Raw genomic sequence first — 13,284 nt, forward strand, 5'->3', positions numbered from 1 at the left:
TCTGTGTATTTAATTGTTTAGGGGAGGGAAAGGGTGGAATCCCTTCCACATACTGGGCTGATAGCGAAATAAGGCCAGAGGCAAAGGGAGGAGCCACAAACACGTGTCCGAAAGTTGAGAGGAAAGGATCACTGCAACCTCAACAGTAAATCAGGATCAAATATAAACAGCAGCAGAGACACACGTCAGTCACCCACCTCTTGATGAGTGATAAAGGAAAATTCGTAGAATGCAATTCATAAAATGCATTGCATAGAATTGCATTATATGCAATTCATATAATGCAATTCATAAAATGCAATTCATCCACGAACCACACCGTTAACAATAAGAAAGGCGTTTTATTGTGATTGTGTTTAATTCAGAATAAGACTCCTACGGGATCTGCCAATCGTGTTACATTGCGTTCAAACCTGGTCAATTCAAATGAACCAGCAAACCGGGTTCGCCCGACTCGTCCTGCAGGACCGCCCCGGCAAGTCTGACCGTTAGTAACCTCGCTGACGTTTCCTTTGTCCCGAGCACGCGCCACCTCCTGTGCTCCAATCATTGACGGAGAAGTGTGCGACGTCATGCGGAAGCTTCCGGTCTGTAGAAACGTAGCGGCATTGCCCAGATTTCCATTTTAATTTTATTTTGTAACAGACTTGCGGCATGTTATAAAACGATATACATAGTTTAAAAAGATAATAAAACCACAATGTCTTAGCTCTGTTCGTAAGGATACATGAATTTGATCAATTTCCGCAGCGACTCAGACGTAGCGGTTGAAAAGAGGTGAGAATTTTGTGTGAACGTTCTGCAGATGTTGGAAGGAGGGCTAGCTGCTATAGCTAACCACTAAACACCGGTCTGCTCAATAGCGCGGCATAATGCATTTAACATACCATTGATTTGTGAACAGTACGAAGCTATTGCTGTCTATCAATTCATAAGCACATTGAATGAATAAATTAATTTATGTTATGTTAAATCGGTAGGGAGCCAATAGCAACTGCAAAATTTAGCTAAGTCGCTAAATGGTACTTGTTAGCTCCGTTAGCCTCTAGCGTATTTTTGAGCTAGCTGCTGATCTGATTCCGCCTCGCTTGTCCCAGAAAACTTGATATATTTATTAACCTTAAGGAGCGCAAAATGTCCTGATAGTAGCTCACACAAATGAAAATGAGTTTGTTTGTTGTTTTACCTTTCCACTCTGCAGCATCTAACATGATAAGCAAAATTGTGTGCAGACGATCATAACAGTAAGGCGGCTTTTGTTTGTGAGTATCGTCACACAGGGAACAAGTAGAATGACAGAGGCAATACGAAATTAATTTAAAAAGAAGAAGAAGCAATATTGGAAGCTGAGTGAAGCATGGTACTGTACATTGTTAGATTCAGTGGCACAACAGTATATAATGTACTGGAAATAGCCGGATTGTAATATGTATGAATGGGGTTTGAGGACACGTTTTAATTTGACCTAATCCAGCTGGTCCTGATTTTCAGTCAAATACTACAACTGTCGGTTTTCTGCATGAAGTTAAACCACGTATATGATTTTATTCTTTATTGGCCTTAGAGCTGTTACGTTCACTAAGATAATCATGATAATTATATGAACTGTTAATATCTTGTATCAAGTATGTTTAATGAAATATCTGCCATGGATTTATCTGTATAAATCAAAATCAACTTTATTGTCAAATGTACCATATGTGCACGACGTACAGCACAGATGAAATTGCAGTCCTCTTAGACCCACAATGCAACAGGCAATACAACACAAAGTATAAAACCAAACACCATAATATAATATATATACAATACAAATAATTACATATGTGAATTTTTGAACATGTTACTTTAGAGGTGGTTGAACCAATTGCTGAAAGTAAAATTTGGTCTTTGTTTTTAAAACATTATTTACTTTGTTTTAATTGCAAATTCTAGTGGGTGTGTCTGCTTTATTAGTAAAGCACACAATATTTTCACCACCTGAGAGAACTGTGACTCCCAGCTCATTCGTGCCATAAAAAAAAATACTGGAAATCGTGAAATTTAATATTAGACACTGTACCCCTTTCCTTACTTAGTGGGGCACAAGTGTATGGTGCAGTGAAGGTGGCCTGTGTCGTAACCGATTGTTCAGAACCACACTGTGTTGGTACAAGGCTGTGCATGGCTCACCTCATTGCTCAGTGTCCTTACACTAACCCAACTGGTTATGACTACATTATTCTCTTTCCTGTTTATTCAAATGTGTTGCAGGGCTGCACTGCAATTTACTTTCAGGCCTGAAATATTCACTAAAATAGCTGAGCAGGGAGGATGTGAAGGTTAATTTGAAGGTTGTTCGTAGGATGTTACCTGCAAAAATACTGCAGAAATCTCCCCCAGAAAAGTTGTTGGAACTGCTCCTAAGTTTCTTTTGTCTGGATAAGGGGGCCGTGTTCTTTTCCAGTGGCGGTTTAATGAAAGCTTATGTAAAAATTTCCTGGTAAGGGCTGACCCACTATAATAGCTTCTAAGGTGACTTCAAATTTAGGCTGTTTTGTCCCAAACCTAATTATTCAAGATGTCAATGTTAGCGCGTGTCTTGTTCTTCATTTTGTCCAAAACTTTACAAAACTCTAGTTGATTAATTTCTAAAAAGTTTGGAACCTCGTGAAAGGTGATTAGAAAAACATGTTTGGATTTTATGTTTACTTTCCCTTCAGGATGCTGGTATGCAGATTTGATTCTTGATAAAGATTACGGAATAGATATTTCCATGTTTTACTCCAGCATAATGTTTGTGAAACTGGAAAAACAAGTGGTAGATGAGAAAAATGATCTACAGCTTTTTTATTTTGAAAAGTTAATCAATTGAATTAATCCATTATTTTGAATTTTGAAAAAAGTGCTCGGCTCTGTTCTCTCTATGACATCCCCAACAAACAACAGAGAGAATGTGTTCAAGAAAGCAAGGATTTGTTTAGCAGGAAACAGTACCTCATATTTCAGCTGCTTGACAATTTATAGATGTGCTGACAAGCCCTTATTCCAAGCTACACTTCTAAATTTTCCTGTCCTGTCTCTGTTGCAGATTTGGTTTAGCTTGCTGTACAAAGGAAACACTGCGTGTAAGTTTCAACCAAACTAAGGAGCCGTAGCAAGTGCACGTCGTTGCGATTCTGGTTTGCTTCTTTTCCGGCGGCGACTTCATCCGCAGTGATGAAGTTGAAGGAAGATATCAACCCCTTGCTGCTGCAGGTCTTCCGCTCTGTGGTCTGGGTCTACTCCGTCATCACCTTCATACCTTGGTATTTCTTATCCGGAGCTGGCAGTAACTTGGAAAGGGCTCGCCGGATCAAGGCACGCTCAGTTAGTGGACACCCTGCAGGGCCATACAGGGCCATAAACAACCAGGACAAGCTAGTGTCGTGGCTGCACCCCGGGGTGGATACCTTGGATAAAATCTTTGAGTATGCCGTGGCGAGGTTTCCGCAGAGAGACTGTCTGGGCACCAGAGAGGTGCTCAGTGAAGAAGATGAGCTCCAGCCCAATGGCAAGGTCTTCAAGAAGGTGAGACTCCTAATTGTTGTTCGCACACACCCACTTTGTCTTATTTGTACTTAAAGTGACAAAGTTCCAAATGTAAATTTCTCTTAAATACAAGGTTTAATTTTCAGTATATTAAAAATTATGTTGTTGTCGCTTTCCTGCTGGAATTAGCTGCACACATCCATGTTTCTTCAAGTCATTTTCAGATTGGGGCATTTTTGTGGCACCGCAATGCAACATTTAGAATAATAATTAATTTATTAATGTTTAATTCGTACTGTTTTTTTCAAAAACATTGCAATATCACTAATATTTTGAGTGGTTGATCATCCTCAGTGTGTTGCCAGGACAAAATACATCAAGGTGATGTCACACATTGCTTTCGCCTCTGCAAGGTTTAAATAATCAGGAGAATCTGGCTGTTCTGAAGTGATCAACTGTTAATGGGGCAAATGTCCACTGTGTGTGGAACCTCTTCATCAATAATAGTAACAGCCCTGTAGATGGCGCTAACTGACTGCAAATGAATGAACACAGTGCGCCCTCGTTCCTTTCTGGTAATGCGTTCCAGGAACTACACGTGATTAACAAACTCTGCAAAGGAACGACAAACTATTTATCTTATTTTTTACGGTAGTTGAAACGTTTATGAACCCTCCCCATACTGATATTAAACCACCTTTTATATGTATTACCTTTTCCCACACTCTTATCAACTATTAAAAGCACTTTTGTGTCTCATGAAAGTCCAAGACTCACAGAACATAGCGCACTTCCAGATGCCGTCAGCAAATAGAATGCGCATACGGTATCACGTGACTGCCTATCAAAAATCGGGGCTGAGGTGAAGTCACGAGGGCACGCTATTGCATAGCACCAACAGATCTCCTTCAGATTCAGGAGTGTCAGTATTTCACATTATGGATTTTTATTATCTAAAATAAATCAGTGCTCATATTAATTCCATCCATGTTCCTAAAAACACCAAAACATCCTGTTAATGACTTTTTTTTGACTGAAAACTTTAGAGGCCCTGATTTTCTGCAACCCTGAATACCAAGTGTTTTGTGTGTAGGTTATTCTTGGGAACTACAACTGGCTGTCATATGACGAAACCTATCACGCAGCAAAGTGTTTCGGCAGCGGTCTGGCGGCCCTCGGCCTGAACCCTCAGTGCCATATCGCCATCTTCTGTGAGACCAGAGCGGAGTGGATCATGGCAGCTCAAGCTTGTTTCATGTACAACTTTCCACGTGAGTGAGGCACAGACAGATTCCAGTATGCATACAATGTGAAAACGACCAAACAGCTAAGCTGGATCTGAATTCGACAGTTGTGACGCTTTACTCCACCCTCGGGCCCACGGCCATCGCCCACGGCCTGAACGAGACCGAGGTCACGCACATCATCACGAGCAACGACCTGCTTCAAAGCCGTCTCAAGGTACCTCCTTTGCCTTTGCCGTGTGTCTCCATCGCGCAGTCGATCACCATGCAATCATTTTCATTTAAAAACTCAGTTCTACATACATAATTACTCATTCCCCTCACTCATCTTCCTGTCAGGCCATACTGTGTGATGTGCCGAGGTTGCGCTACATCATCGTGGTGGACCGCAAGCCTGCGAACTGGCCTGACATTCCTAGAGGCATCATGATCTACAACATGGATGCCGTGAACGAGATGGGATCCAAGCCTGAAAATAGTGAGTGTTTTGTGCAACGTGATTAATTGAAAGTGCCCCGACGGAGGCTTAACATGAAGCCCGAACCTTGATGAGACACGCATGACAGACTCGGAAACGGATCAAATCAGTGATCCATTGTTAAATTCTCAGCAACAGTTTTGTGTAGCTGAGTTTGTTGCAGAAAATAACATTCATTTGGCTCGCAAACATTTCTTGTATGAGTATGGCATCTCATCATGAAAACAGTTTTTTAAATTAAACAACAGATATTTTTTTATTTTAATAATTCTTGGAAGATGAAAGCTTTTGCTTTTTGTCCGTTTATTACAAATGAAAGTCAAATTCCTTTGGTGTTTGGATGATCCGTCAGAAACACGTTATTCATCTCAAGCAGACATTTTGCATCATCCTGATAACTCGTTATTCCAACAAATTCAAATTCAACGTATTGTTTTGTGATCCATTTCCTCTTTCATCATCTCCTCTGCCTCTGCAGTCGCAGTGGACCGCAGACAGCCGCAGCCCTCGGACCTCGCCGTTATCATGTACACCAGCGGCTCCACAGGCATCCCCAAGGGTGTCATGATCTCCCATGGCAACATTGTAGCTGGAATCACCGGCATGGCTGAACGCATTCCAAACCTCAAGTACATAAAATCAGACTCTGCTATATCAATCTTTCAAGCGTCATGCTCTTTCCTCTCTTCACATGCTTACCCTTTTAGTCTTTTTGTGGCACATTTTACCAAATTCTCTTCTTTGTGTCTACTGTCATCATTCATCCTATTATTTCTTTGTTGGCAGTGAAACGGACACCTACATCGGCTACCTGCCATTGGCTCATGTTCTGGAGCTCAGTGCTGAACTGGTGTGCATCTCGCATGGTTGTCGTATTGGCTACTCCTCACCTCAGACTCTAGCTGACCAGGTCAGCACACACACACACACACACACACACACACACACACACACACACACACACACACACACACACACACCTCATGGCCAACTGAGTTTGTTTCTTGTCTGCATGAGCCTCGCTGTACATATATTATGCTCATTGTTAATTGGTTTATCCAAAAATCTCCAAATGGAAGGAGAATCTTTATATTTTTTGTGTATTAAAGTAAAATATAACAAAGACGTAAACATGACTTAAAACAAATACTGAAGCCTCTGCACTGCTCCACAAATTGTAAATAGCCGTAAAGGAAACCTCAGATTTTTGGAGGCTACAGGTCAATCAATGTAACTAACAGAACTGCCTTGAATTGGTCCCTCATGGTCTCTATATCATGTTCTTTGTCTGTCTTCTCCTCCTTTATTTAAAAGCACCTGAGGTTTCATTGGTAAGAGTGGCGGAAAACAACTCCCATAATACCACCAGAATTCACATCATCATTAAACCGTGGCTTTTGTTTGTCTCCATCAGAAATGGAATTAATAAATCAAGCATTTGATATTTTTTCAAAATTGGTGTCAGTTGTGATAGTATCTTTTTAAATTCTGAAGTGAATATTTTCAAAGCCTACATCAGGAGGTCTCTGAGGCTTCATCATGTGTTTTTCTTTGTTTTCAGTCCACCAAGATAAAAAAGGGCAGCAAGGGCGATACCAGCGTGCTGAAACCGACTCTGATGGCTGCTGTACCGGTAAGTCTTTGCTTTAGGGCTGCACGATTAGTCAACTAGTCACTATTATGTGGACCATTAAACTCATCAATAGCTAATTTAATTGTCGAAACTGCTGCTGCACCTTCCACTGCCGCTTCTGCCTTTCTGTCTTTAACACACATGCACAGTAGTGGTAATCGGGGTAAGCCGTGATGTCACCCCAAGTTATACCAGACGGGTTCTGCTATCATGGCTACCTGGTGGCATCATAGCTCAAATGTGTGGAAGCATTTTAAGAAGACAATAGTGAGAAATGTGAAATGCAATAACTGCGATACACAATCACCAGAAAAGGAAGCATGTTGCGTTTGGAAGGATCATCGTAAATAAGCTAATTGGCTAGTTAGCTGCTAGTATTAGCATAAACGGAGAGCTAACTTACTACTTACAGTATTTTCTGCACTATAAGGCGCACCTTCAATGAGGGTATCATTTTAAAACTGTTTTCACCGGAATAGGGCACACCGCATTATAAGGCGCATGGAATAAAAACAACTGTAGTGGCTGTGGTTGCGTTAGGGATCCACTAGATTGAGCTGCCCTAAAGGGATTGCGTTCACGACTCTGCAGCCTTTTCTCAAATTTCAAGAGCCAAGTCACTGCTAGCCAAAGGTGTCTGGTATGCTGCAATTGATTTGCAAATGTGGTTGACAGCTGGAACAGCAGGTACTGTATGTGTGTGTGGAGGGGGGGCTTAGACTTGTGTATCCTGTCTGGGCTGCTGACCAGATAGGCAACAGCATGGGGGTTAAGGTTACAGCTGAGAGCCGAGAACTCATCTGAGAATTCATCTTCAATTAATGGCACACTTTAAAACCTTTTTCATATATAAAGCGCACTGGATTATAAGGAGCACTGTCAGTTTTTGAGAAAATTTAAGGCTTTTGGGTGTGCTGCCTTATAGTGCCGAAAATACTGTACTCATATAGCCATAAACGTCAACATTAGTGATAACAATTTGATTCACTAGCCGCCCTTAGCGTACATATTTCATGTGTTTTCTGTAACGTTAATAATAACGCTTTAGTTACAGGTGCCTGCTTGATTGTTGCTGTGTTTGATGCCAAAGACAAATGTAGGAAAAAAAACAAACAATGACCATGAAGTATTTATTTTTGTGTTGTTTTTTTTTCGGCAAGTGTCTTTTCCTTATTTTACTCAGCGGTGTGCACTTTATGCTACACAGTTAAACAATTGTTTGTTGTGACAAGGATATTTTATTGAAGGTTTAATGAACTACGATCTTAATTGTCTTTATTTTTAGTTAGCATATACCTAAATACTTTAAGCTGAAAACTATTGATATCAGAGCAGGTTCATGCTGGTGTGATAAGACGTATGTTTTCATTCAAGTTACGTATGATCCGAATAGTCGAGTTATTGCAAAAATAATTGGCGATTTGTCGACTATCAAGATAATCATTTGTGGCAGCGCTACTTTGCATCACTGGACACATCTGTTCGATTTTATCATACTGCACCCAGACCTTCATATAGAAGCAACCAAACAGGGTAGAAATTTAAAATGTCGGAGGTGTTAGCTGAGAATTTTCCCTCCTGGTCTATGCAGGAGATCATGGATCGCATTTACAAAAACGTCATGACCAAAGTGGAGGAGATGAGCAAATTCCAGAAAACCCTTTTTGTGCTGGCTTACAACTACAAGATGGAGCAGATCTCTAAGGGCTACAGCACGCCTCTTTGTGACAGGTAACCATGTTTTAAAGAGTGGATCTAACAGAAATAAGGGACTAGTCAAACAACCCACACCAGAAAAATCCATATCTTCATATTGGAATGATTGAGTCAATATGTGTGTGACTAGTCAGATTATTGCTTAGATGTCTTAGAGTCTCATTCATCTCCTCCACATCATCTCCATGCTGTGTATTTTTAGTCTGGTGTTCAAACGGGTCCGTGCGCTCTTGGGAGGCAACACACGGGTGCTGCTGTCGGGTGGAGCTCCGCTGTCACCCGCCACTCAGCGTTTCATGAACATCTGCCTGTGCTGCCCTGTGGGCCAGGGCTACGGCCTGACGGAGACCTGCGGCGCCGGCACCATCAGTGAGAGTAAGAGATTTTTCTTTGCTTTTGAAGTGGAGAAGACAGGCAATGAGAGGAAACACTAAGTGTGCATTGTTTTGTTTGTGGTCCTTTTTCAGTGTGGGACTACAGCACAGGTCGCGTCGGCGCTCCTCTGGTTTGTTCTGAGATCACGTTGAAAGATTGGAAGGAGGGTGAGTCACGTGGCAACAACAACATTGAAGGGAAAGCAAACAGAGATACGGACATTTTCTTTCAATTAAGCTTGTGTTCCACTAGGTTGTTACTACAGCACTGACAAACCCAATCCACGGGGGGAAATCCTTATCGGCGGTCCCAACGTGACGATGGGCTATTACAAAAACCACGCTTCGAACCGTAACGATTTCTTCGTGGACGAGAATGGCCAGCGATGGTTCTGTACTGGAGACATCGGAGAGTTCCACCCTGACGGATGCCTCAAGATCATTGGTAAGAGATCTGCGAACGAGTCTGTATGTGTGTGTGAGCGTACGTGTTCGTGTGTGCGTGCCTGTGTGTGGTGGTGTTGGTGGTTGGGGGTGCATCCATGAGGATTTTGACGCATGTTTTCATCGTCAGACCGCAAAAAGGACCTGGTGAAACTGCAGGCGGGCGAGTACGTGTCCCTTGGAAAAGTGGAGGCTGTCCTGAAGAACTGCACGCTCATTGATAATATCTGTGCCTATGCTAACAGGTACAGCAGGAAGCCCATCTGTTTAAAGATTTTCTGTAACCTTAGTTTGATTTCTCCCACTTAGATAGTGACAAAATGTAACCCCCAGACTTTCGTGTGCTCATTCTTCAGCGACCAGTCGTATGTAATTAGTTTTGTGGTGCCGAACTACAAGCAGCTAATGCTGCTGGCGGAGCAGTTACGGGTGCCCGGCACATGGGAGGAGCTGTGCAACAACCCCCTGGTGGAGAAGGAGGTCCTTCGCATCATTACTGAGACCGCTGTCTTGGGTAAGAAAAAGCCTGTTTGTTGTTGCTTCCATTCATGCGATTAATGCAGAAAACACCGACCGTAAACACCGGCGGGACGCTCAAGTTGTGAAATTATCCGCTTGGATCTTATGTGATCATGTCTTATTACCAGACTGACACTCACATGCTGCTCTCTGCCTCCCTAAACAGCCAAACTTGAGCGATTTGAGATCCCTAAGAAGATCCGTCTGAGTGCTGAGCCCTGGACTCCAGAAACCGGCTTGGTCACCGACGCGTTCAAACTGAAACGCAAGGAGCTCAAAACACACTATCAGGATGATATTGAGAGGATGTATGGCGGGAAATAACACACAGTTGTAACAGACTCTACAGAAACACATACAGTCACACACACACACACACACACACACACACACACACACACACACACACACACACACACACACACACACACACACAATCCAGGAGCTCCCATGCTACTATCAGGGTCAGTCAGAATATAATTAAAATACACACATGTATACAAACCTTCTCAGCACCTCCTTCTACTCCTCCTCCTCCTCTTCTTCCTCTTTGGATTCCCTGTAACCAACTTTAATCGAAGGAGAAGCCAAACAAAAAACATGTGAATTTAGATCTTTGTTAAAACCAAAAGCAAACTGCCCCCCCCCCCCGACAAATGACTGAAGTTGTGAAGAGGAAATCAAGGCTCCGCTCTCACCAATCCATCCATTTGGGTTGTTATGACAACAGAGGGGGCAAAGTTGGATGACTGCACGGCTTAAAGGGAAACAGGCTAAATGTATCCGGATCTGTGTCAGCACCCCATCTGCGTCTCCTCCTGCTCTCTCAAGGTCGTGCCGGTCATCGACTGATGGGACGGGTAACAAATAGAGGCTGATAGAGGGATCCAATGTCCAAGTTGGAGTCTGTGCAGAGGTCCTCATTATTTAATTTTTTAAAAATATTTTTTCACGTTTTCTGTTTTTAATAAGTGTGTGGGGAATCTGTTGCAAAGCCATGTTAGATTGAGCATTGTCCAGTACCATTTCTAATCGTTATTTCAATCGTACAATAATTTCAAATTTGTTTTCAATGTTTTTTTTGTCCTGTGTTCTCTTGCCAATGTGTTTACAATACTCTACATGGATGTGCTTTGTTTACATGTTTTTTTATTTGTTTATTTTTTCCTACTGCATCCCAAAGAGTGCATGTTCAACAAGGTCTTTATTGAAGCGATCTGGTCTCCAGTGTGTCCTGCTCTCCAGCTTGTGCAGCTTCCTTTATTTTTCACCACTATTATATTTCTTCTACATCTTTTCAGCCACTGCAAAACCTGCACTGTATTATTCGAGATATCGCAGTCGTTGCAGCATCTAGAACGCACTCCTCCGTTCATTCTGACGTCACTTCCAGTAGAAAACCACTTTGTCCGCTCTCCCAGTTACTTTTCAACCCCGTAGCTCGAGTTACTGTTATTTAGAGGTTTTTTAAATCATTATTATAAAATACGGAAAAGAATGTGCAATATTTATTCAAATTTTTAAACTCGATTATGTCGGAAAAGCGGAAGCCGGGAGCAGCAACCACTCCTTCGTGCGTGAACTAGTAAAAGTCTGTCATTTCCTACCAGCGCCTGGGAGCATAGAAACACTGATGGAAAAGTGTAGATGTAGCCCGTTGAGCACGCCGTGCTAAACGATATCAAGTGAAAGTCTAATATTTGGCATTTTTTGAAACTGCATGACGACAGTACCAAAGCACGTGAACATATTTGCAATGAGGGACTTTCACTCCTGAAGACACTCCTTATGAATACTTATTTAAGAGTGAATATATATATATATATAATTTTTTCCACACAAGGAGTTCACTTGACCTCAGAGTCCAAGTAACATTTCCATATGTTCGTACCAGACGATACATATGATGCTGAATGTGCAATGTATATATATATATAAATATATAAAAGGTCCATTCTGATTCAGTTTGACTGGCGTATTTGAACGTCTCAAGAATTACTGTAGATTTTAAGACTGATACTGTGACCTTGTCTGAATGGCAGCAGTACGACAGACACATTCGCCTCAGCTTCCATGTTCTCTTTAAGGCCAGGCGATTTGTCATCAGTAATCCTGCTTTTGCATTCGCTGAAGGCTTTTAGTGTAAATAAAAGTTGCAGGTAGAGGTGCTATAAGTACATTTCTTCTCCAGTTCAATACAGAGTGGTTCATTTTAGCATGTTAAAGTTGTTCTTTCAGAGTAGGGGGCCATTCCCTGTCTTTCTTTGAACCCGTCTGACAATACTGTGGACAGTGAGTAGCCCACTGTACTGTTTGCTGCTTCCCTGTCCCTGCATGGCGAGAAGCTGCTAGTTTCTTTCACACACACACACACCCACACAAGTACACAATCTGTTTTCACGGCTCTCAACTAGGAAGCACTCCCCCTGTTTTACCCGCAGTGCATGCGTCCAGTCGTGTGCGAAGACAAATTTAACCACCCTGTTTGATTTCACTTGTAAATACATGGGAAGGGGATCAGTGATCAAAGTTCATTCAAACTCCCAATAATTGTAAAAAGTGTACAGTCTCATGTTGATATATTTAATAACCTTTGTTACTGACTGGTTTTTGGGGGTGTCCTTGTTTTGTGTGGTTAAGCGACCCAAGTTGGGGTCAGTTGTCTCCTTCCTTTATTTATTTGTGATTTGGGCTTGGAAACTATGTAATGAAATAAAAGAATACTGTGCTGTAATAGCTGCGGCTCTGTGTGTGTGCGTGTGCGTGTGTGTGTGCGTGTGCATGCGTGTTTAAAATACCTGAGCATTGCCTGTGGCTGATGCGATCAGCAGCCGGATTAGAATCATCCTGACACCAGAGTTTCCATGGCAACGAAGGCCAACATGAGTTGTGCGTTGGAGCGTACGTTGTCGGCGATGGACCGCATGGCGTTTCGACGCAGATCTGAAAGTCAACCTTCAATCAAAGCTGGGAGACCTGAAGATTATTTTGAATTTTGAATTTTGTTTATTTCTCAGAGGGCGCTGAATTAAAGGTGTGTGAGTGATCTGCTTTAGTAAATCGTGTTTAACTCACTGCACCACTGATCACCTTTTAACCACTAATGTTCAATACATCCTTGTGAACACAAGTATTCCATTTATGTATGAAAATCTATTCATTTCAATACTGTGTAAATTGATCGAGATTTGTTTCATTGATGACGAGTGATATTTTTATTTATCTCAAATTTAAAAAAAACACCTTGGTCTAATAACTATCACGTGGCAACAAGCGTTCTTGTTTCTATGGACACCGTCAGCATCTGCTTTAATACTTTGCTCTATAAGCTGGAAATCATTGAAAAAAACATTGCTGATTCCAGAA

General features: G+C 41.9%; 1 protein-coding gene across 1 annotated transcript; it reads left to right on the forward strand.

Moving 5' to 3' along the window:
* Positions 1-609: 609 nt before the first annotated feature.
* acsl3b (acyl-CoA synthetase long chain family member 3b) lies at positions 610-13,046 on the forward strand. The gene is made up of 15 exons (XM_068341437.1): positions 610-777; positions 3,071-3,549; positions 4,604-4,781; positions 4,862-4,971; positions 5,094-5,232; positions 5,711-5,861; positions 6,019-6,142; positions 6,794-6,865; positions 8,457-8,596; positions 8,784-8,956; positions 9,049-9,123; positions 9,209-9,400; positions 9,530-9,644; positions 9,756-9,913; positions 10,085-13,046. The coding sequence occupies exons 2-15, from the start codon at positions 3,199-3,201 to the stop codon at positions 10,240-10,242; spliced, it is 2,136 nt and encodes a 711-aa protein (XP_068197538.1). The 5' UTR covers positions 610-777; positions 3,071-3,198; the 3' UTR covers positions 10,243-13,046.
* Positions 13,047-13,284: the final 238 nt, after the last annotated feature.

Source organism: Antennarius striatus, chromosome 18 (assembly GCF_040054535.1).
Source record: "Antennarius striatus isolate MH-2024 chromosome 18, ASM4005453v1, whole genome shotgun sequence".
NCBI lineage: Eukaryota > Metazoa > Chordata > Actinopteri > Lophiiformes > Antennariidae > Antennarius > Antennarius striatus.